Source organism: Neolamprologus multifasciatus, chromosome 1, assembly GCF_963576455.1.
Source record: "Neolamprologus multifasciatus chromosome 1, fNeoMul1.2, whole genome shotgun sequence".
NCBI lineage: Eukaryota > Metazoa > Chordata > Actinopteri > Cichliformes > Cichlidae > Neolamprologus > Neolamprologus multifasciatus.
The window spans coordinates 19,203,773-19,225,829 of NC_140439.1; the positions used below are offsets into that span (position 1 = coordinate 19,203,773).

Genomic DNA, 22,057 nt, shown 5'->3' on the forward strand with positions numbered 1-22,057 from the left:
CAAAGTACAATATTTAAACTGGGGCAAGTGGTTAACCGTTTCATCGCTCATTTATATAACTCACCACCAATGAGGGAGCATTACCTGGCCATGTGGTGACAAGCTAATCTTGCACATGATCTTCATTTGTAGAGATAACTAAGGAAGTCTCAGGAAATCAAATAACACCTCAGCATAAAATAGCCTGTCAGACAAGCACAAGTGTGGCTCGTGTGTCACGCAGCGGTGATGTAAAGAAAAGTTAAAGATTAACTGAAAAACCGGACACTAACTACATAAAGACAAACCACAAAAAATACCACGTGAGGCAATCTGATACCGAGGTGTACGCAAGCTAAAATTTAACATTATGTTTACTATGTTACAGAGAACATTACTGAATTAGCTGTAATGTTATCTCTAGTGTAGGAACCTAATGTATCTGATGTTACTATATTGCTAGTAATGTTAATACAATAAATCATACATCTTATGTCCAGTGGCAGTAAGAATGCCTTGGGGTGGAATCGGAGGAGTGTAAAAGTAAAGCCACACAATATCCGCCGGGTGACACTTCAGGGAGGCACAATCAATGCTGCACAGACAGCCATGTGAGTTTCTGTATGTACACGAGGCTTGTCTCAGGCCAAGTGTTGATATTTGCTCTTGGGCTGTTGGTCTTCAGGGAAAACAGGTTCCAGCGCCTTTCAGGCAATGACCATCAACAGTCAGGAAGTAATTCACCCTGCAGACTTTGACATAAATGTATTTTTTAACATCTTGCTTTGTTTTATGGAAGATACTGTTAATTTCCACAGGAAGCCTAGAGGACTATATAGACTGGCCACCAAGTCTGAGACGCAAATAAAAACTTCTGTGCTCGGTTTAGCGTGAAGGCAGCAAGTCTGCAAATGTCGCCACTATGTGTGAGACACCACATCTAACACTGCTGTACTAGTAGACAAAGCGCAGGACAAATGCTAAGTGATTCATCCGCTTAAATAGGGGTGTAAGCTGAGTAAGTATAACTAATAACAACATTTTGTATACTCTGTCTTCACCACTCCATTTTCAGCAATCCATGAAAATGGCACTTTGCCTTAACCCATATTTTGAATTCATATTGTTATCCTCTGTTTCTGTTATGTCTGCAACCCTTTGAAGTACTAGCAGAAACTGTACGCTACCTGAGGTGCATTAGTGGCTACTAGAAAGGCATTTGTGCGACCAGGGTGGTCATAGTCGTGCATTGCAGCTGCTACATAAAGGGCCATGAGCTCCAGGGCAGGGATGTTCCAGGACAGGCAGCCATAGCTGTCATCTGAAATTGAGGAGCTCTTGGACGAGGCGTAGGATATCCTGCCTGGAGAGATTCCACTATCTGAATCTGGAACATAACAAACAAGACTGATGAGTCTCAGCAATAAAAAAAATGAGACAGATTACACTTTTAGCTCTTTTGTAATTAAGCAAAACTAAACTGGAGCTAATGTAAAGGTCTCCATACACCTACATGCACACGCGCACACACACACACACACACACACACACACACACACACACACACACACACACACACACACACACACACACACACAGCGTTCTATGCCAGCGTATTCGCTGTTTTAGATTTCATTTCCCAGATCACTTCCATTTTCTCACTCCCACTCTCCTTATCAAATGACAGCTGCTCTGGCAGCAGTGGGTGCACGTCAGTGGATAAGCCTCAGATAATTTCTAATAGAGCTTAAATATCATTTGCAGAAACAAGCCTGGGAATCTCTGCCATTTGAGCCAAACCATCTGCTTTCTTTAAACCAACCCGTGAGGAAGAAACTCTTAAAAGCCACAAGCAGCAGTAACAGTGCAGGCACTTCCAAAGCATGCACACTTTAGCTAAGTTAACACAACAAGTCTAATTATGTTTAGTTGGCTGTATTTTCTTTTACCAGAACAGAAAAAAATGAGACTTAGAAGACCAAAGTGTTTCTGCATGTTAATGACATTTTAAATTTTTTTACAGTGTGAGGGAATCACTGGGAATCAATGTTGTGCGACCATGTGTTTGGACTGCAAACAGCATTGTCTAGAGCAGCTTTCGCACGTGCACTACGGCCCTGAACTTTTCAAGACACGGAGTGAATGTAAATGAATGTAAATGTTCAATTCAGACAGATCAATCACTGACTTTACCCCGAGACCTCTTTAGTACAAAGGTCGGATAATATCCGACTGAGCGCAAATCCAGGCCCTGTGTCCTGTCACCTGCACACTCTACCCCGTTGCCTCCCTCTGTCTTAACCAAATGGCAGTATTTCCAGTGGAGGAAACTGGAAATACTGCACTGGTTGGCATGTATGCATGAGAAAAGTGATTTATAATGTAATAGTACAGACTGTTGTTTACCTGTGTCACTCCCAGTCACATGCTCACTGTGGATCTGCTGGAACCCAGGGATTGGTCGAGTGGTCAGGTACCAAACAGCGTGCAGCACATCAGTAGCATGTACCCGATTATGATCTGTGTGTTTTTAACCATAACAATTTAACTTAAAAATTATTACGCTTGATTATTGCAAAAATAAACATACCATGTATAAGATTTTTTTCAAACACTTAAACACTGCACAGCGCAACACTCACAAGGAATGTCTCTGTATCCATTTTCCAGAGCACAGAAGTATGTCATGAACTCCCTCACAGGGATCTTGAAGATCTCAAAGAGACACATATCCTGGAAAAGGGTGTATGTCACCTGGGGAAAGAAAAGCCAGCTTTACTAAAACACCCATCCGAAAACAGGAAAGCCAGTGACATCACATCAGTTTAGTGCTACAGTAAAACAAAGTAGATTCCACAAGTAATAAAGTCCACAGTTGGCTCAAACTGAATCATACTCATAATCATAATCAGTCATAACTTAGGGAGGAGGTACCGGAGCATCCAGGCTCCACTAGACTGCTGAAAATGTATGAAGCTGTGCCTCTGGTGTACCTCTGCTAATTTTGGTAATCAAAGTTTACAAAAAAACTGGACGTATTCACTTCAGACTAAAAGGTTTAAAGTCTATCCAACAGGGAAAACAATGGTCATTATATGCTACTAGCAGAACTGCTTATCAGATATGTACATATTGGGTTTGCAGTTGTTACTAACATAGCTTAGGATCCTTCCGGTCTTCCCTCCTGTTTTGTCCACCAGGTCAAAAATCTGGAAGTTCCAGGTGTTCATCCTCTCCATGAGGGTCTCGTGTTCCTCGAGCATAGGATCTAGCATAAACTCCTGTTCATCCTGATGACACAAGATCATTAGGCTCATTATAGACAAACAAACAACAAAACAATGCAGTATTTTCCTTCTGATTCTGCAGCTAGCCTGCTGACAGTTTGATCAGAGATTTGCAAATATTTTGTTTGCTGGTCACCGCTAATGTACCCTTCTGCTGATAGCAGGACCTCACGTGGCGTATTACAGTTTTTCTCCATTGGTTTGGCTCATTTCTTGAAACAGAAATTACATTCTCAAAATAACATGGACAAACCTCCAAACCTCTTGGCAAATGTTCACAACAGAATGGCATTTCTCATTCATTTTATCAAATGACAAATGCCTTAGTACATGTCTCAATTGTCTCAGTGCATCTTTGCAAATGATTAAGTACAAGTAGCCTACAGTTATACAGTTAGCCCACATTTAGCACATTTTCCAAATGAATAGATCTTGTAGATCTAAACTGATTAGTTGATTCTCAGTCTAATGATCAGTCTCTCCAAAACATGTCAGCATAATTTCATTGTATAAGTACTCGCATGCACAACCGTCTGTTCAATTGTCAAAATTGGTCAAGAACATAATACCATGAATACCAAATATGAATTTCTTTGAATATTTGATAAATTGATGACAGTCATTGACAGTCAGGTGAAACTAGGTGTCACACACAGGTGTCTTCCATGATTGTGTGCTGCCAAACACAGATATATAGAGCTTGACCAGAGCCAGTCCGATCTCTGAACATGGTTAGACAAGGCCAAGCAAACAGACAAGGGGAAGTTCTTCCTTAAGGAAGAGGAGGAAGAAGAAGAAGAAGAGGAGGACTGAGAGGAATAGGTGCTGTGCTGTCCCAAATGAAATTCGGGCCACAATTATAGGTCATGTCATAAACCATGGCCTCACAATGGCAGAGGCAGGTCGTCGAGTGCAGCCTAATGTGCCTCGTTCTACAGTCTCCTCCATTATCCAAACCTTTCGCAGGGAAAACAGGTATGTACTCTATGTAATCTATGATGGAATTATATGTTGTATAGGACAGGGCACTGTGCGTGAGGCAAAAAATTTATAACTTACTGTAGAGATTTTGTGTGCATCTGCCTACAGTGGTAGGTCTATACTAGCAGGTGGAGAGGACTAGTGGAATGTTTTGATACTAAATATGACAAGAAATATATTGAACAAATTACTGTTAACTATGGAATTACATAATTCATACAGTTTAGAGAAGTATTCCAGTCACTGTGGAGCGGGAGAATGAGTACAGCGAACACTGAATAAGTCCTTGTTTTTTGATTTCGTGTTCATACAATTTACTACTGTAATGTACATTTTCTTTTTACATATGTATGAAACTTTCTTTGCGTGTGAATAAAAAATGGTTATCATTTCCTTGGTAGTGTGAGTGCAATCTGTGATGTCAAACCTTGGAGGCTACTCTTTTCTGTGGTATATTGTTGGTCCTCTGCCATAGTGACAAAACATCTAAACATTTTGTATGGCAGTACTCACACAATGCCAAAGGGATGATGCATTTTGGGGGCACTGACTATTCAGATTAGAAAGAAATGTAGTTTTGACACATGAGTGAACTGTTTTAGGGGAGATATGAGCTTTTGCAGGTGGACCATGTTGTTGTGATCAACCAACCAGGTTTATTTTGACAAAAGCACCAAGAATGATGAGAATGTCTGATCTGTGTCGAGAAATGAGCCAAAGCTATTGAGAAGGATCTTTGCCATTTTGGAGACACTGACTGTTTAAATGAGAAAGGGATTTAGATTGAAGCCTGAGTGAACAGTTTTGGAAGAGATATGAGCTTTTGCAGGTGAGCTATAGTGTTGTGCTAAACTGTAAGAGTGTTTTGCCAAATGATCTTAGAGTTTTGAGAATGTAATTTCTGTTTAAAGAAATGAGCCAAACCAATGGAGAAAAACTGTAAAACGGTGCTAAACACCTTGCTTCATATCTCCGATAAACTCCCAGGAAGTTGTCATTGAAGGCTTTTTACAGCTTCTTTGGGCATTGCATGGTCTGACCTTGGGAGGAATTTGCTGAGATATCTGATCCTCGAAGGCCTGAGCAATAAGACCAGTTTTTTGGTCTGACTGCTCCAGACCAACAAACTCCCCAAACGTCTCACACTTGCTGATGATCAGTTCTTCAAGTGCATTTGATTAGCAGTATCTGGCTGCTAATCACCCTCTTAACTTCTACGGGAACGGTGCACTTATTTTTTTTCACAGGTTGTTCTCCGGCGATAATCACACTGTGAGTAAAAGCCCTCTGATTAAGCTCACCTCTGATTCCTGAGTCTGCTGGTCTGTGCTCGTGCTCTTCTCCTTCTCCTCCTCTGTCAGCCTCTGGTCCCCCCCATCGTCTGGGCACCCATCTTCAGACACATCCATCTCCGAACTCTCCTCCCTGATCAGAGGTTCTCCTATGAACTCTGGCCCTTCCCCTGCTATGTATAAATACATAAAACACAATGTAAAACCACCCAGTAATGCATCACATCCAGAGAAAAACATTAGCACCTTACACAGCTTATAGAAGTTTTATATTTTCAACCCTAAGACTCGAAACTGTGCCATTGTTCCATAACATCTAACTATATGTACCTGAGCGTCTCCGCTGAGCCTCAGTGGTGTACGGTTGATGGGATTCCCCTGTATCACTGTTGCCCTTGAGCATCTGACGACCACAGCTAATATTCACAGACATAACCAAATGCAATCCATCATATACCTTAACTGCAATCACTGATAGACTGGATAAAAGATGACAGTGTGGCGTGTCTCTTCAGTTCTGCAGGTCTCACCTGGTGCAGAGAAGTAAGGCGGAGCTACGGAAATCAGGGGAGTTTATTGTGTAGCCCAAGGGTTTATGCAGGTTCAGATTTACACTAGGCTTCGTCAAGAAGTCAGCCGTGTCTGGGAACTCCACAGGCAATCGAGGAACAAGGGATGATGAAGAACCAGTGCCTACAGCGGGAGGACTGTGGCTCGGAGAGGTGACGGGGCTCAGGCTCGGTGATGTGCCTAGAGAGAATAAAGGGAGTGCAGGAAAAAACAAAAACAGAGTCAAACACGAGTAATAAACAGACGTGCAGTGAGTCCGAGGAGCTTTATATTTAAGTCTCACCTGCTCTCCTGGGCCCCGCATGGTATGTGAGGGTGACAGAGGAAGATCTCTGCTTGGGAATGGTGAGCAGGTTTGCATTAGGCCCATTGGACAAACCTGAGCTGCAGGACAAAAACACATATATTAAACACGGGATTTATCAAGAAAATATAAAAAGGGTTTCTTTTTATCAGATGTTATGCATCATCCAGACAAAGAACAACAGTTCAAGGCTACTCAAGCAAGCCAATCACGTTACACCAAAGAAACAAAGACAAAAAAAAAAGGTGCCAACATAGCCAATCCTCTCCTGCCATCCAGTGGAGACACACAGTAACAGGCACTGCACCCCACTGTCACTATAGTTATTCAAACCAATTTTGAAATGAATTTATTTAAAGCTTCTAAACCCATTTTTAACACTGAAGCGTTATGCTATAATTAATAAGTCCATTCCTTGATTGTGCATCAAAGAATAGATTTACTAGTCCTTGGTTCATCGAGGTAGCCTTAGTTAAAGAAGAGACAACTGTACTAAAAGTACAGTGATTTATTTACATTTGGGTAAAAGTATCACTGCACTTACTTTTCATGATAACTTTCATTATGACTTTCTGGCAATAAAAGGAACAAGTTAGATCCTGCAAGAAAAGCAATTTTATCTGCTCCAAAACAGGAGAGATTCAAGTAAGAGATAAATAACGTGCGCTAGCAGCTCTACAGATACTCTTGTGTTTCTGGGAGGTGGTAAGGTAGACAGCTGAGTTTGTGATGAGTACCTGATCAAGTTGAGGTCTGGGTGGGGTCTCTTGCTGTTGTTACGTTCCCACCGTAAAGAGGCGCAGTCAAGAGAAGGGAGTGTGGAGGATGCAGATGAGGTGGAACTACGCCTCGGCTGAGGGGTGGGGAGGCTGTTTCTGCTGTTCAAACCCTGATTGTTGAAGAAAGATCCAGTGATAAATATATGTTTTATACAGTAACATTAACATCATAAGTTAACTTGGCTGACTATTTGAAACTAGTAATCAGTTTTATGGCTCCAGAACTATTTCCCATCACAAGCCAGTGCTGGTTAAAACTATTAATAACTGATAAGGGACTAGTTTTGTGCAGTAGTAACACTTGTTCCCACCTTAATAGGTTTCCTATCACTCCTCTCTACAGAGTCCTCCACCTCATCGCAGGAGTAGAAACCTGGAAAGGGGGTGAAAGGGTTGACCCTGGGGCGGCATGAGCCTGAGAACGTCCCCATGAGGCTGGAGATGCTGCGCAGAACTGAGATAGTGTGTGGAGGCAGCGACGAGTCCATGAGCAGGTCTGACACCAGATTCCTGGCCTCGTTGATGACTGAAAGGTCCACACCGTTGCCGCTCACTGCACCCTGTTGTAAATGCACATACACTGCACAGGTTAGGGAGCAGAGCTGCAAAGGCAGACATAAAATGACAGTTAAAAGTTTATGGTTTGTGGTGTCTAGTAGACTCCTGCTGGAGTGTGAGTACTGGTTTATGGCAGATAGGTGGCCAGGAATAGTATGAGGTTTATAATCGCGTTCTTTATTTCTTCACGCTCTCTTTTATGAATTCCACTTTCCCATAAATTACACAAAAACTGTGCAAAAACATGAAGAAGGCACTTTAAATGATTCTGACGATTTTGGTTTCCACTGACTATTATGTCTTTGTCTAAATTGCACAATGTACATCAACTTTATATACAGTCACGTGATAGATAAAGATAACGTTTTCACAGGACTCTATTCATCACTGTAAAAAACTAACAACCCATGACTGAGCCACTCGTAGGTCTACTTTTAACAGCAATAACTTGAAGTTATCGTTTTCTTTATGACTTTATCCATCTCTTACATCATTGTTTTTTTTTACCCACTTCCTTTACAGCATTGCTTCAGTTCAATGAATTTTGGGCATTTGTGCACCCACAGTTCCTTCAAAGTCACACCGTTTCAACCAGGTTGATTTTGGACACCTTGATGCTTTTCTCTTCAGCCATTCTGCTGCTGCTCTGTTTGGGATTATTGTTCTGCTGTTTGGCCTATTTTAGGCTGAGCTTTAGCTCTCAGTTAAATGATCTCACATTCACTGACAATTCATTGTCAACCCAATAACTGCAGGGTGCCATAATAATGTGGCCGCTAAATCATCAACCCTCCACCACCATGCTTGACAGTTGCTTGTGTAGTGTTTGTGTTGATGTGTTTGTGTTTGGTTTTCCCCAGATGTGGTGAAATGTATTACAGCCAAACATCTCTACCTCGGTCTCATCTGTGGTTTGTTCGGATGCAGTTTTGCAAACCTAAGCAATTTTCTTCTTAGAGAGAAGATGCTTTGTTCTTGCAACCCTTCCAACGAAGCCGTACTTGTTCAGTCTTTTTTGAACTTTAGCATGTAACATGCTAACTGTGGCCTGTTAAGTCTGAGATGTAGCTACTGTTTGTTTTTTTGCAGTTTCTCCAAGCATTTCACGCTCTGACCTTGGGTTGAATTTCCTGGGATGTCCACTCCTGGAAATCTTGTGGCATTTTGTAACACACACTTGAATGCTCCAGACTAGAAACTAACTTCTAGAAACTTCTGCGTTTCTGGTGCTGCTCACACTTGCGTTTACATTTAATCAAGTACATTTGATAAGCAGCACCTGACTGCTACTTACCCTCTTAGCTATGGATGGAGTAAGGGTGTACTTAGTTTTTCACAGAACTGCAGATCCGATGTGTAATTTAAGTGTTCCCTAATTGTCTCTAAACACTATGTATTGTTTCCAACTTCTTCTTCCACTTGATTTCTATTTTATTGTCTCCTTATCCCTCTTTTCTTCCTCTAGCCTTTTGCACAGCAAGATAATAAAAATAGTGTACGTGGATGAAAACACACTGTCTAGACCAGAAATTTGGATTATTGAAGTGACATGCTATTGTCTAAAGTGAAATCCCCAAAATTGAGAGCGCAATCTGTTACAGGGTTTTATCCCTTCTTTTTTTAGTGCAGATTTCATATGAAATGCTGTTGTTTGTGAGACACAAGAGCAAAACCTGACAAAAAGGTTGCTGTATGAACAAAATACGTGTTTTAACTTAATGCACTAAACCCGAATTACTCTCTGTGGGTGGACTACAGACTGACTATCTAAAAGAAACTATATAGGCAGTGTTTCCTGAATTACCCACAACCTTAAACCCCCATAAACATGCGAGCTAAACAAAGCACAGCACTGACCTGATACTGTGGTTTGTACCAGTGTTTCAGATCCCAGTCCCATAAGATCATCTGAAAAGAAGAAACAAAGGAAACGTCAGTCAAATGTCATCTTTGTATGTGTGTTTATTTATAACAGAGAATATGAAATGTATCTACACAGATGGAGCTCGGGCTCTGACCTATGCTCCACTTTGAGAACAATGCTTTATGACTTTATAGAGCAGGCGCCGGTGGGCCACAAAGAGACAGCTTCTGCTCGTCTGTTCTTCGTGTTATCTAAACATTAAACACAACAGTGTAGTCGCAGATTACATTAGGGATTCCCCGTGCCACAAAATACAAATTTTACTACAGGTATGCTAATGCAGTCTGCCTGAGTGACGGCAGACAGAGGCCTCTCACTGAAAGCAAAAGCAGAAAAGCAAACCACGAAAACCACCAAGGTGCGTCTACAATAGAGCTATGAGATCTTATCAAGCCTCAACTACGTCAATTAGAAGCGCTATCTGTTGGTAACTACAAAGGAGCTCTCACATATTACAGAGCTAAATTGTCAAAGTGCTGCGCAAGTTGTTTAACAGTATGTTTCAGGACATGAAATAACCTAAACCTTTATGACAGCGTATACAAATGTAGCAATTTGTAAGTATTTGAATTTATTTATCCTCTTGCACATTTTCCGTTTTCCCTAACATTTCAGCCATGCACTTTATAAAATATATGCATATGCATTTCTGGATAGCATAACAAATCACAACGTGAAGCTTACGAACTGGATAAATGTGTGTTAAAAAGTGAACTTTCATGTGTAAAAATCCAGACATTAAACATCCCTTTTGCAGCGCCAGCATGCAGTCTCACCCCGCTCCACAAGAGGGAGAACCACAGGGGAGTATACCTCACACAGAAGCAGCATGAGTCTCATCTGATCATGTAAACACACATGCAGCCATGATACCATCAGACATAATTAGGTCACAATCAGCAAAATCAAAAGCAAATTTTTATCATTCTGAAATATTACTGTTACACAGGACTGAGCAGAGGAACGCTGAAAAGCAAAAAGTTTGCGTTTTGGCACTTAAATGCCAAAACTAGCTATTTTATACTATATTTTTTGCCAGCTGCGGCATCATTTGTTGATTATGTCCATACAGTAATCTATTACTAAGCTTGATAAATAGATCAGTAGATCCATGCCATCTCCTCTAATCACTGACTGTTTCACTGATCAAAGTGGGATGATGGGTGTTTGTCATCAGCATCTGTACAGTGCTGCCAAACATTTAATATGGCAAATAAGCCCTGCCATGGCAACCCGACATAGAGGCCAGCAAACAATGCTCCATACACCATGGCAACGAGATGGCGGGAGACAGCCTGAGGACAGAGTTGTTGGCCTTCTGCTTGTTTACAGAGAGAAATAGAAGGGCCGAAACAGAGAGGGAGATGGGTAAAAGCTGAAGGAGCGGATGCCATTAAAGCCGGGATGGAGAGTAAAGGGCTGAGAACAGAGAGAGAGACAAAAAAAAAAAAATGTGTACAAAAGCTGCCAAAACCTCACCGTTACACTAGTCTCTTCACTTCTCTCCTTCTCCTCTGCCTTACCTGAGCGCATAACGCACAACAGCACGGGCTCCTCTGTGATTCTCGCTAAGCTCAGAAACAGGAATAGCTGGATGAATCACTGCTAGCGCCACAACCGGTAAAGCTTGTGTCAAGAGGCACGTGCTCCTTGTGCACGTGACGCGATAAAAATCTTTCAATGAGCACGAGATATTGTCTCCAGCGACGTCACGAAATCATAGCATGGGGAAAGAAGCACAATTCAGCACACGTAGACACCTTTACGCAAGCAGCCGCACAGACACAGCAAAACACAAGTGAAATGCCATTCACCTCTTTCACCATTGTGCAAGCATTGCAGATATACTCGTCAAAAGTATTATGCAGCATGGATATAACACGTACATGTTTATCCTTATGAAACAGTAATACACCAATAATAAACATAGGTAATATAGGTAATAGGTAAGGTAAGTGCTATGACAGTTTTTCACATTGTGGTAAAGTTTTGTTTTGTTTTTACTCAAACTAATTAAAAACTAGATTTGGATCAAACTAAACTAAACATGCTTGCAGCTTAATTTGACTTTTTCTGACATGATGCCGATTATGTCAGACCACCTGCTTATCTGATTAATTTAATTAATCAATACATTTTTTACGCAGGAGCAGTGACACATTAACAACTGAACATATCGCCTATATGTGATTCCGAGTAACACTGTGTGCACGACCTTATAAACGTGGCTATGAGGATTATTTTATTTCCAGGAGGGAAATTGTCTCTACAGACGCACGCATGTTTAACAGTCAACTACGGGCAATGCAGGACATATGACATCCACTTGCTCTCTGTGAATTATCCGGATAATGTTGCATTGTTCTCACACGGAGTTTGTACTAGGGAGCTGCCAACCGACGTCTCCAGAGTTTTTGAGCTTCTCTGCATGTGTGAAGATGGCTAGAAAGTGAGCTGTACAGATAAGAACACACATCAAAACACACTGGCAAATACTGATAAACATGGCATAACATGAAACGTGAAAATAACTCCTCTCACAGGTCATAAATATTTCCTAACAGGAGTCAATAAAACTGTGCGGGCCATTAGGCCTCCGGCTGGTTACACCTGTGTGTCATATTAGCTGGGCTGTGTGGTGCGAGAGGTGCTAGAACTGATAAAAACATGCTAATAAGAGTGCGTGGGGAGGGCAGAGAAACGGTATCAATGGCAGCCAGACAGGAAGGGCATTTGAATGTAGAGGAGCGGGGCACTGCTGACGTCAGTGTGCAGCGACACACACAGCGTCAGCAGCCCTCTGCACATGCACATGCTGATAATGAGGGCTAAGCTCTGGCTGTCAAGACCTGCAGAGGGGGACAAGATGATACAGCCTGATTGTTTTTAAGGCTATATTCAGGAAAAAAGTGCAATAGGGGTGGGGGGTGGAGGCACATCCTGAACTGACAGAAGTGTGCCTGTAGCTTAGTGTAAGAGCTCAGGCAGGCTAAGGAAGAAGCAGACTGGGATTAAAAATTGTCTCTGAACTTCTGACCTTGACAGACTTGCTACAAGGCTTTATCTTACATTCAACCACAGATAAACTGGAAACCTGTGTGATAAAATATTTTGCTTTACTAAAATTCTTCAAATTTAGCATGCATTTAGCATTGCATCACAATGACTTTGTAAAAACTCAGCTGGACAACCCACAGGGCCAAAGACTTTTGCTGGTCTCAACAGCAGCCCCATAGATCAGCAAGTCCAATGGGAAAAATCAGGGGCCTCCAGATGGCCAGGCCGCCTATGGCTGTCACCAGTGTTGTCAGGGCGACCTGGCAGGGCCATGGAAAATTCTTTGACTGTGGAAAGGAGCTCGTTCAAAATGTCATTCCTCTCTTTCACACTCATCTACTACTTCACTGGACCTGGAATTGTTCAGCGCGTGCCTTGCGCAAGCAAACATCTGCAAGTGTCCTTTGGAGTATTTTTAAATACTATAAAACCAATTTCTTGGTATTTGTATATATCAGACAAACTGTATCCTACTACAAAGAATACAAGTAGAGTTTCCACTTTGTGGTTGCTGCATCCACATATCTCAGACTCATATTTTATATGCAGAAAACACTTTAAAAAAATTTTAATTGGTAAAAGGACGCTAAAGATTAGTGTCACCAATTCAGTGTCTGACCAAAGATGAAATATGGTCAAAATTTCCTCTTGTGTTCCTGAGCTGCAGCTTTAAATAATGGCGAGTGTGTTTTTGCAGCAGATTGCTATGAAGGCAAGTGAATTTGACCCTTGACCTTGTGCATATCAAACATCATCACTTCTTGAGCTATGGCTTTTGTTAATTCACAGCGACCTTGATCTTTGACCAACTGACTCCAATCAGGCTGAACTTGAATCCAAGTAAACCTCAGTGCAAAATTTGAAAAATGCTCTCTAGACATTTGAGAGAAACACACAGGCAACCAGAAGACAGCAGCTGTTAATTCAATGTCTCACTTCACTTCACCTCACCATCATTATCTCTATGCATTTTCCACAATAAGAAAACATCTAACATCTACTATCGTCTGATCCTCAAGAGTGTACTTGCACTTTTTTATCTGGAGTTTAACAAACTACACCACAAGAAAGCATTTGAATACAATATTCTAAAATGCAAAAATATATATATATTTTTAATTTCCCTATCAGGTTTCCCCTTGATATGTAAAAATTTAAATTGGCAGACTTTCAAAGAGAGATTTCTGATTTCCTCCGTATCATCTGACGTATCATGTGATGTGTTCATAGAGCATCTTTGAAAACAACACACTGAACCTTGAGCTACAACTGCAAAAGTTGTGCCACTCCTGTTAGCTAAGAACAGGAAACTGAGGCAAGAGTTTGCATGGACTTGTCAAAATTGGACAAGAGAAGATTGGGGGGGGGGGAAACATTGCCTGGTCTGATGAGTCTCGATTTCTGCTGATAACATTGTGAGGGCATGGATCCATCCTACCATCTGTCTGTGGTGTAATGGTGTGGTGTGGATATTTTCTTGGCACACTTGGCTCAGTACCACCTGAGTATCATTTAAAAACCAGAGCCTACACGAGTACAATTGCTGACCATGTCTATCCTTTTATGTCCACAATCTACCCATCTTCTGATGGTTACTTCCAGCAGGATAATCAACCGTATCATAAAGCTCATCAGCCTGGTTTCTTGAACATTTAACAATGAGTTCACTGTGACCGCCACAGTCACCGGATCTCAATCCAATACAGCATACAGGATGTGGTGAAACTGGAGAGTCCCATCAAGGATGTGCAACCAACAAATCTGCAGCAACTGTGTGATGCTATCACGTCAATACGGATCAAAATCCACGAGGAATGTTTCCATGATGAATTCAGGCAAAAAGGGTCCAACCCAGTTTTAGTACCATGCAACTAATGGCCATGTGGTAACCAGTGAGTTTTTATGAATTTGTTTTTGCTCTTCCCAATTACATCACCATATGGTCGGTTACATTTACTACAGACTCCACTTCCCACCCTATTGGGAACTGTACACTGCAAATCTAACTGTGTGATTACACCTTTTAAACTACTGGGAACTGTAAAGGCAATCCACTGGTCCATCCTTAATGTAACATCCATCTTATGAGGTTAAGGCTTTAACAATCTCTAATGAAGATAAGCCCAAACAGTTGGTCTTTAGCACTAACACTATAAGAACTGGTTGTGTAAACTACAACAACTGGTACATGCTACATGATACGATAAGATAAGCCCCATTAAATAATTATCCACAATATATTAGGAGGCTAACAAAGGAGCAGCCCGGAACTAATGGCAAGTACACAAATAACCTCTTAAAAAGTGTTGTAAATAGAAGAATAAGGAGGGCAGATGAGGATAATTGTTATTGTAGCTATTTCTCTGTATTTAGAGTCATTACTGAAAGCTGATCTAAAAAAGATCATTTATAAGTTCAATAATATTTCTTTGTCTCATTTTTCTCATGCTGCATGATGTTTTCTTTAATTATTTCTTCATTTTTATAGTCAGATCCTAAAGGGGACACTTACATGAGTAAATCATAGCATGAGATAAGTCATGTACAACATAAACATTTACTATAGATCTTTTCTATTTCCATATGGGTGTTGCTACCATCTTGTGAACTATATACTCCATTCAAACCAGTTCTACAGAAAGCTTTTACACTCGCGTGACCTTTATCACAGAGCAAGATACCGTGAAAAGTTCCAAATCCTCCTTTTTATTTGTCTCCTTCTAGAAAAACATTGTTGTTTGTTCTCCGAGGAGTATAATTCGTTTACTCTAGTTTCCTTGATAAGTTACAGATGCCTTTTCATGGGACCCCACCAGCTCCAGAGGGTACTTAAGTGAACAACAAGCAAGAGCAAGTATCCACAGATGTGCATGCAAAACCATGTTCAGCCATGTTTTGTGCTGGGCTTGTTTATTTTTAATGTATATGTGTAACAACTATTTAGAATATCTTTGTGGAGCTTTTTGCAGTTTGCAGGCCATTTTTCACCTAAAAAGCAGCATTTCCAGATTTCCGTCCCTATAGATAATAATAGTTTTAATAACAAGCAAAAGTGGTCCCAAATGTGACGTGACCACATGTGCCCATTTGTCAAGATTATGTTACAAATGAGACTAATAAAATTTTGTCCTGCAAAAATCACATGCGGGATGAAGCAGCAGAGCAAGACTTTACTGTATGTTGTGAATTAAATGTGGAATGTGGATTTGTCCTCAGAGATGTAATGGAAAATTAGTTTTTATAAAGTTAAATAAATACGACTAAAACTACATCTAAAAATAGCAGCAAAAATAGGAAAAACAGGAAACCAGAGGAATTTGGACAAGACCAAGTGATTGATCAGCTTCAACACTAATCCAACATCCAAGCATGTCTGGCCTACATCAACAAAGCTTTGTTTAATCAAAGACTAAGGCTAAAGACACTTATGGTCGCTCCTTGCAGCTGCAGACTGATCTTCTCATCTTCTATCATTGAGGCCTAGCATGTGATTTTACTATGGTACTTTGTTTACATGAGTTTGTAGACGTGCGGCACACAGCCTGTGCACACGCAGGCGCTAATTCCACAGGGGAAAATTGCTGCTGCTGTCTGTGTCCCCACAAAAAGCAGATGGGCTGGACAGAGGCTAACAGAGAAAGAGAATGGAAGAGTTATAACTAAGCTCAACTTGACTTTTGGAATGTAGAAGGAAAATTATGCGTGCCAAGTTGGATACTGCTATCAAGGCGTATAGACTGGACAAGCCTGAGGCATGTGGAAATGGTGTTTTTTGTCAGATAGTTCAACTCAAAATATTAGACGACTTTTTTAACTTTATGTGACACAATCTGACCCATTTACACCCCTGTGTGGTGAAGGAAATGGCTATGAGCCGACACTAAGAAGTTACTTTGTGTTCAACATGGTCGATGCCAAAGAAACTGCTGATCAAATAAAGTTTTAGCAAAAGACACAGAGACCTTACAAGCAAAAGCATGCAGAACACATTGGAGGAGTCTACAGTAAAAACACACGGCTGCCTAAGGAAGCAAAGGCAAGAGCAGAAATCACTCAGGCTGCTCTGTTTCTGCAGGTGTGTCCTCAATTCAAGAGAAAGTGGCGGTAGAGGATACTTATGTGTCCCGGCAGACTTTCCACTTTGTTGATTTACAGTACAACACAGATGACCTAAGGTCACTCTTGGATCTCCCAAGAAAAGATACAGGAAGTCTCTTTGTGTGAGTGTTGCTGCTGCTGCAAGAAGTGTCAGTAAACAGCGAGTACTTCTTATGTCTTTGCGGGCTTTTTGGGGGGCTTTTGTTTTTTGTATGTCATCAGTTTTATTTTGAGTAATTGCTCTAAGATAATTTGATCAAAGACCAGAAAGACATTAGAACGCTTCAGCTTTTGTTTGCCTGTCACACAAGGCGGAATAAATAAAACACACTGCACGTAAAATATGGTTAAAGCCAACATATCTACCACATTGTTTGCTAGACTACCATTTTAAAGCCTTGAATATGCCATTTTGCCTATGAGCACCCAGGGTTTTGGGGTAACCATATTTGCAGGAGAGGGTGGAATGAAAAGTTGTCACCGAAAGCTAACTACCTTTCTGCTAGTACAAATAACCACACAGCAAGCCACCTGTGTCACCACCCAAGTTTTACTCAAAGTGGTTATGCACTTAATTGCGCATAACTTTGAAGTGGGAATTATATTCAGATGCAGACACCATCTGCATTCACCAGAGATGAGTGTTTCATCTAGACTATTAGGCTTTCCGTTTTGACAAAGCATATAGTTAGGGCTGGATCAGGTGACCCTGAATCCTCCCTTAGTTATGCTGCTTGGGGTTTCCCCTCCTTCAGCCTGGTTCTGCTAAAGGTTTCTTCCTGTTAAAAATGAGTTTAATCTTCCCACTGTTGCCAAAGTGCTTGTTTATAGTAGAGATGTACCGATCCGATATTAAGTATCGGTATCGGTCCAATACTGACCTAAATTACTGGATCGGATATCGGAGAGAAATAAAAAATGTAATCCGATCCATTAAATATCAAAAAGGCACCTCACAAAACTTGCGACACGGCGTAACTCGGCTCATAACTGTAGCGCGTCGGAGCAGTGTGCATCACGTGATAGAGCGGCTGTGGCGTGCGAGATCTGTTGTCTGGTTCAGCATTTGGAGCCTCCCTACCAAACCGGCATTTCATCTCCGAGAAAGTTATCCCAGAGGGAAGTAAAGCAAGTGTGTAAGTTCATCTCTGAATGTTTGTAAAGCATTCCAGCGTTAAGCTTAACAACCGATATATGGAGCGACTGCCTCTTCTCTCTCCCTCCCTCTCCTGCTGCTACTTCAATCGTGAAACTGATCAATGATCAGCTGATTGGCTTTTCTGTCACGAGTCCGTCTCTCTTGTTTGTTTTTGGCCCACTTCGCGCCAGAAAGAGGAAACCAGCGGCTGAACAACAGCAGCACTATTAAGCTTGATAAGCTGTTGTTAGAATTTATTTAATATTACTTTCTACACCAGGATCTTTTTCTACGTAGCTGACGGCTGGTAACTGTGCAGGGGCGGATCTAGCAAAGTTTAGCCAGGGAGGCCGATAGGGCATGAACAGGGAAAAGGGGGCACAAAGACATACTTTTCTTTCTTATTCTCATTTAAAATGTCGAGCTTTTAATAAATAATTATCTGAATCTTACACCCAAAGTTTTAATCTGATGTAAAAAGTATAGAAGTATATTACTGTATATAGTAACTGTTAAGTCTAATATATCCTAGTAAGCTATAGTACTTTTTCCTTTGGGAAGATACCATCTGTGCAGTCTGCAATTCTGTTGAAGAAAGATGTTGAATCTATTCAATTATTCTTGAAAAATAATGGATTTCTGTGCATTTTTTTCACACTGCATCAAATTAAAGTTGATTACGTCGATTAAGCATCATTAGGTTTTTATTTTTTTTTGCTGGGAGCTTGCAACCTTATTTATTAGGTTGCTTACTCTTTAAAATACCAGAATTGGGAGGATGGAGTAGGTTTAAGTTTATTAGATGGATCAGTATTGCTGAACTATGAAATATTTTGGGTGCAGTGTATTTTTTTCATACAGGTATAACAGAATAGCTTTAGTGTTTGTTGGGTTTTTTTTTAATTTAATTTGAACTTATACAAAATGCAGCAAGATATAAAAAAAAAACCCACTTTTGATTAAAAAACACACTATATCGGATTCATATCGGTATCGGCCGATATCCAAATTTATGATATCGGTATCGGACATAAAAAAGTGGTATCCTGCCATCTCTAGTTTATAGGGGGTCATCTGATTTCCCTGTATTTTTGTAGAATCTTTACCTCACAATATAAAGTGCCTTGAAGGAACTGTTATTGTGTCTGGAGTGGTCACTCAGACCCTGTAAGACCTACATAAGCATTAGTAAAATTTAACAGGTGAGACATGTAAACATGTTTATTTCTCCTATAAAACTAGTCTTTATGGTTCCATAAGAAACGATTCACCTTTGGACCAGCCTTAAGTGGTCGTTCAAGGATATTAAGTTCAGGGCACTTCAACAACCCCAGAGACTGCGGCTTGTTTTAAATCCTGGCATTTACATTAGCCCAGAATTTTACAAATACCAAATAAAATCAGAAGAAAATTACTAGTGTCACTTTTTTGCACCCAACGTGGTCACATATTGTTTTTCCAATGAAAACTGTAGTTCCGGCTTTATAGCATAGTTTGACAATATAAGCATAGTTGCACAGGAAACAAGCCATTTATCTTCATTTAATGTTTTTGCTTAACTTATTGTAGTCACTTTCAGTTACAGGCTGATTGCTACCACAGCATTGTATTTTAGCTTCGCTTGGCTGCACAGGCCTCCAAAAAATACTTTAAGCATCAACTCACACAAGCGACAATACTGGTTGATAAGACTGTCAACACCTTCTGACTCAGCTGTTAAAAAGCAAAGCACTGACAAATGTAAAAGTGAAGAAGTTCCATTACAAAAGGTTTTAGTTGGGACATACTACAAGACGGTTATGAATCCAGCTATTTAAAAGGATCTGTGAACTCATCCTGGATCGACCTGGTTTCTGTCAACAACACGATCTTATTGGCTATGAACTTCTAGATGAACATCCACAGAAGGAATCTATCAGCAGCAGATTTTGAAAAAACAAAACAAAGAAACACACACTTTCTGCATAAAATCAATTCCCACTGTGGGGATGTAGACAGAAAAGCAGGGTTGGCCAGTACACACAAGTACTTCACAAGGTGTGTAGTGTACAAGGCTATGTGTAAGAGTGTATAAGCAATAAGACAGGAGCTGAAAACAGAATTAACTAGTGGCTAAAGTTTGCTAGTTAACTTTTTTTTTTAGTCACAACCATCTCTAGTATTTAGAGATAAAGGCTCCAAAAGTAGAAAATATCAAATGAGCGGCAGTTTTCTGAGCGAAAATGCCTTTTGATGTTACTTATGCAACAGTAACTCAAATGTATGAAAGCCCGTTTCCGCCACTGAAAAAAAAAAGTATCCATAACTCAAAATTTTGAGGTTTTTTTTTTTTAATTTAGAGAAAAGTAACACAAAATTTCAAGTTAGCGCTGCTAATCAGTAATCTACGTGAATTACTTCCTTATTATTTATTATTCTTTATTATTTCCTTTTTACCTGGAAGCTGAAGCCCTCGGCTCCAAATACTACAGCTAAGCTACCAGTATTACAGCCAGTCATGAATGCACAAATTGCTGAGTATTTTCAGCGTGGCTTCACAAATGATGGATCCTTGTGTTGTTAGCTGAATCACATGGCGTTACTATGGCAAACGTACTCTCGAAAGCGCCAGTTTGTTGCTACATTGGTAGCTCACAATCCGATTTTGAGTGCGCATTCCTCTGTGGCACATCCTTCTGGGCAAAAAGAATATGACGTAATTCACGTAGATCACTGATTGGCAGCGCTAACTTGAAATTTTGAGAAAAGTAAGTCACAATTTTAAGTTACTTTTCTCAAAATTTCGAGTTAATAACTTGAAATTTCGAGTTACGGATACTTTTTTTTTGTGGCGGAAACGGGCTTCCATACAAATGACCACTTGTTACACTCAAGGTATGCAGAAGAGCATCTCTGAGAGTACAACAGAGCAGCAGCAGAAGACCAGACTGGATACCAAAACGGGTCAATAAAAGGCTGAAAAAAATGTTGTCTGGTCTGATGAGTCTTGGTGTAAAAAGCATGAAAGCTTAGATTGGATTATTTCTTATTACTACTTATTAGTAGCACTAATAATAACTATAATGTCTATCCATATATTCTTAAACATGCAGCGAATGCACCACCAAGAAAAAAATGTCAAGCATAAAATAAAAATTATGCTGAGTTATTTTTCAATATCCAAATATTTTAAATACACAAAAAATACAACATAATCCAATTTTTGTTAAGTCATATGGCTTTAGGTTTTAATGTATATAATTTCAAAACGTTCTGAATTCTAGTTTGCGAAGTGAGAAAAGGTAAGACACAGACAATTCAGTTCAGTGGCCTGCACAGCAGACAAAATGGAGCTTGCACAATGACAACCACAACATGCAGGAACGACATAAATGCCACAATATGACTAAGGTCAACCCTGCTACGTCAATGATGAACTTTTTCCCACAATGGTATGTTTCATGCTCCAACGACCCGCAACCTTTTGACTGTGCTCTACTACACTGAAACTAAGCAGAGTTTAGCTTGTAAAAAAAATACACACTTTACAAGCTTATACCTTGGTTAAGATTAAAGTTAAGATGAGCTTCAAGTAAAAGTCAAATGAAAGGGGAACAAAATGTCTTACAGCTTTTAACTCTACACAACATATTCCTCAAAAGGGACTTAAATTCATGCGTGACTTCGGCTCCACGTTTACTGGAAACCACTCTGTAAATCATGCCCCTATAAATAGCTGAAGGTAGTCTCTAGTAGACAATATGTATCCAGGTTACATTTTATCTGAGCTTAAATTTTCTGTTGACCTGGTGCGCTGCAATTCATCGTTATCACGAGAGATTGGCAAGAATATAGGCATGTATGACCTTTGAAGAGCGGTGGCAGAGAGCCCAGGTGTAAATACTCTAAACAGTGCTTCTCAAAGTCCTTTCTGCTGGCATTGATTTTCTGATCTGCAGGTTCATACAAATATTCTAGGTTTACCAAATAGTACCGCACATAATTACTGAAAAGGCAAATGACCTTCTGACACACAGAATGTTTAATCAAACATTCACTTAAAGTCATGAAAAAAATGAAACCTATTCAGCAGTTATTTATCGGGGCACAA

The 22,057-nt window shown here is 40.3% G+C and overlaps 1 protein-coding gene across 1 annotated transcript in view; it reads right to left on the bottom strand.

Annotated features, from left to right (window-relative positions):
* Nucleotides 1-22,057, bottom strand: part of pde3b (phosphodiesterase 3B) — a 49,148-nt gene that overhangs the window by 7,935 nt on the left and 19,156 nt on the right. Inside the window, exons 2-12 of the mRNA XM_085157790.1 lie at nt 9,608-9,658; nt 7,504-7,752; nt 7,151-7,302; nt 6,393-6,493; nt 6,070-6,289; nt 5,870-5,955; nt 5,549-5,712; nt 3,135-3,269; nt 2,622-2,733; nt 2,386-2,499; nt 1,167-1,366 (exon numbers count right to left, since the gene is read on the bottom strand). Of these exons, the coding sequence (XP_085013916.1) occupies nt 1,167-1,366; nt 2,386-2,499; nt 2,622-2,733; nt 3,135-3,269; nt 5,549-5,712; nt 5,870-5,955; nt 6,070-6,289; nt 6,393-6,493; nt 7,151-7,302; nt 7,504-7,752; nt 9,608-9,658 (1,584 nt within the window). The remainder of the gene's footprint in view (nt 1-1,166; nt 1,367-2,385; nt 2,500-2,621; nt 2,734-3,134; nt 3,270-5,548; nt 5,713-5,869; nt 5,956-6,069; nt 6,290-6,392; nt 6,494-7,150; nt 7,303-7,503; nt 7,753-9,607; nt 9,659-22,057) is intronic.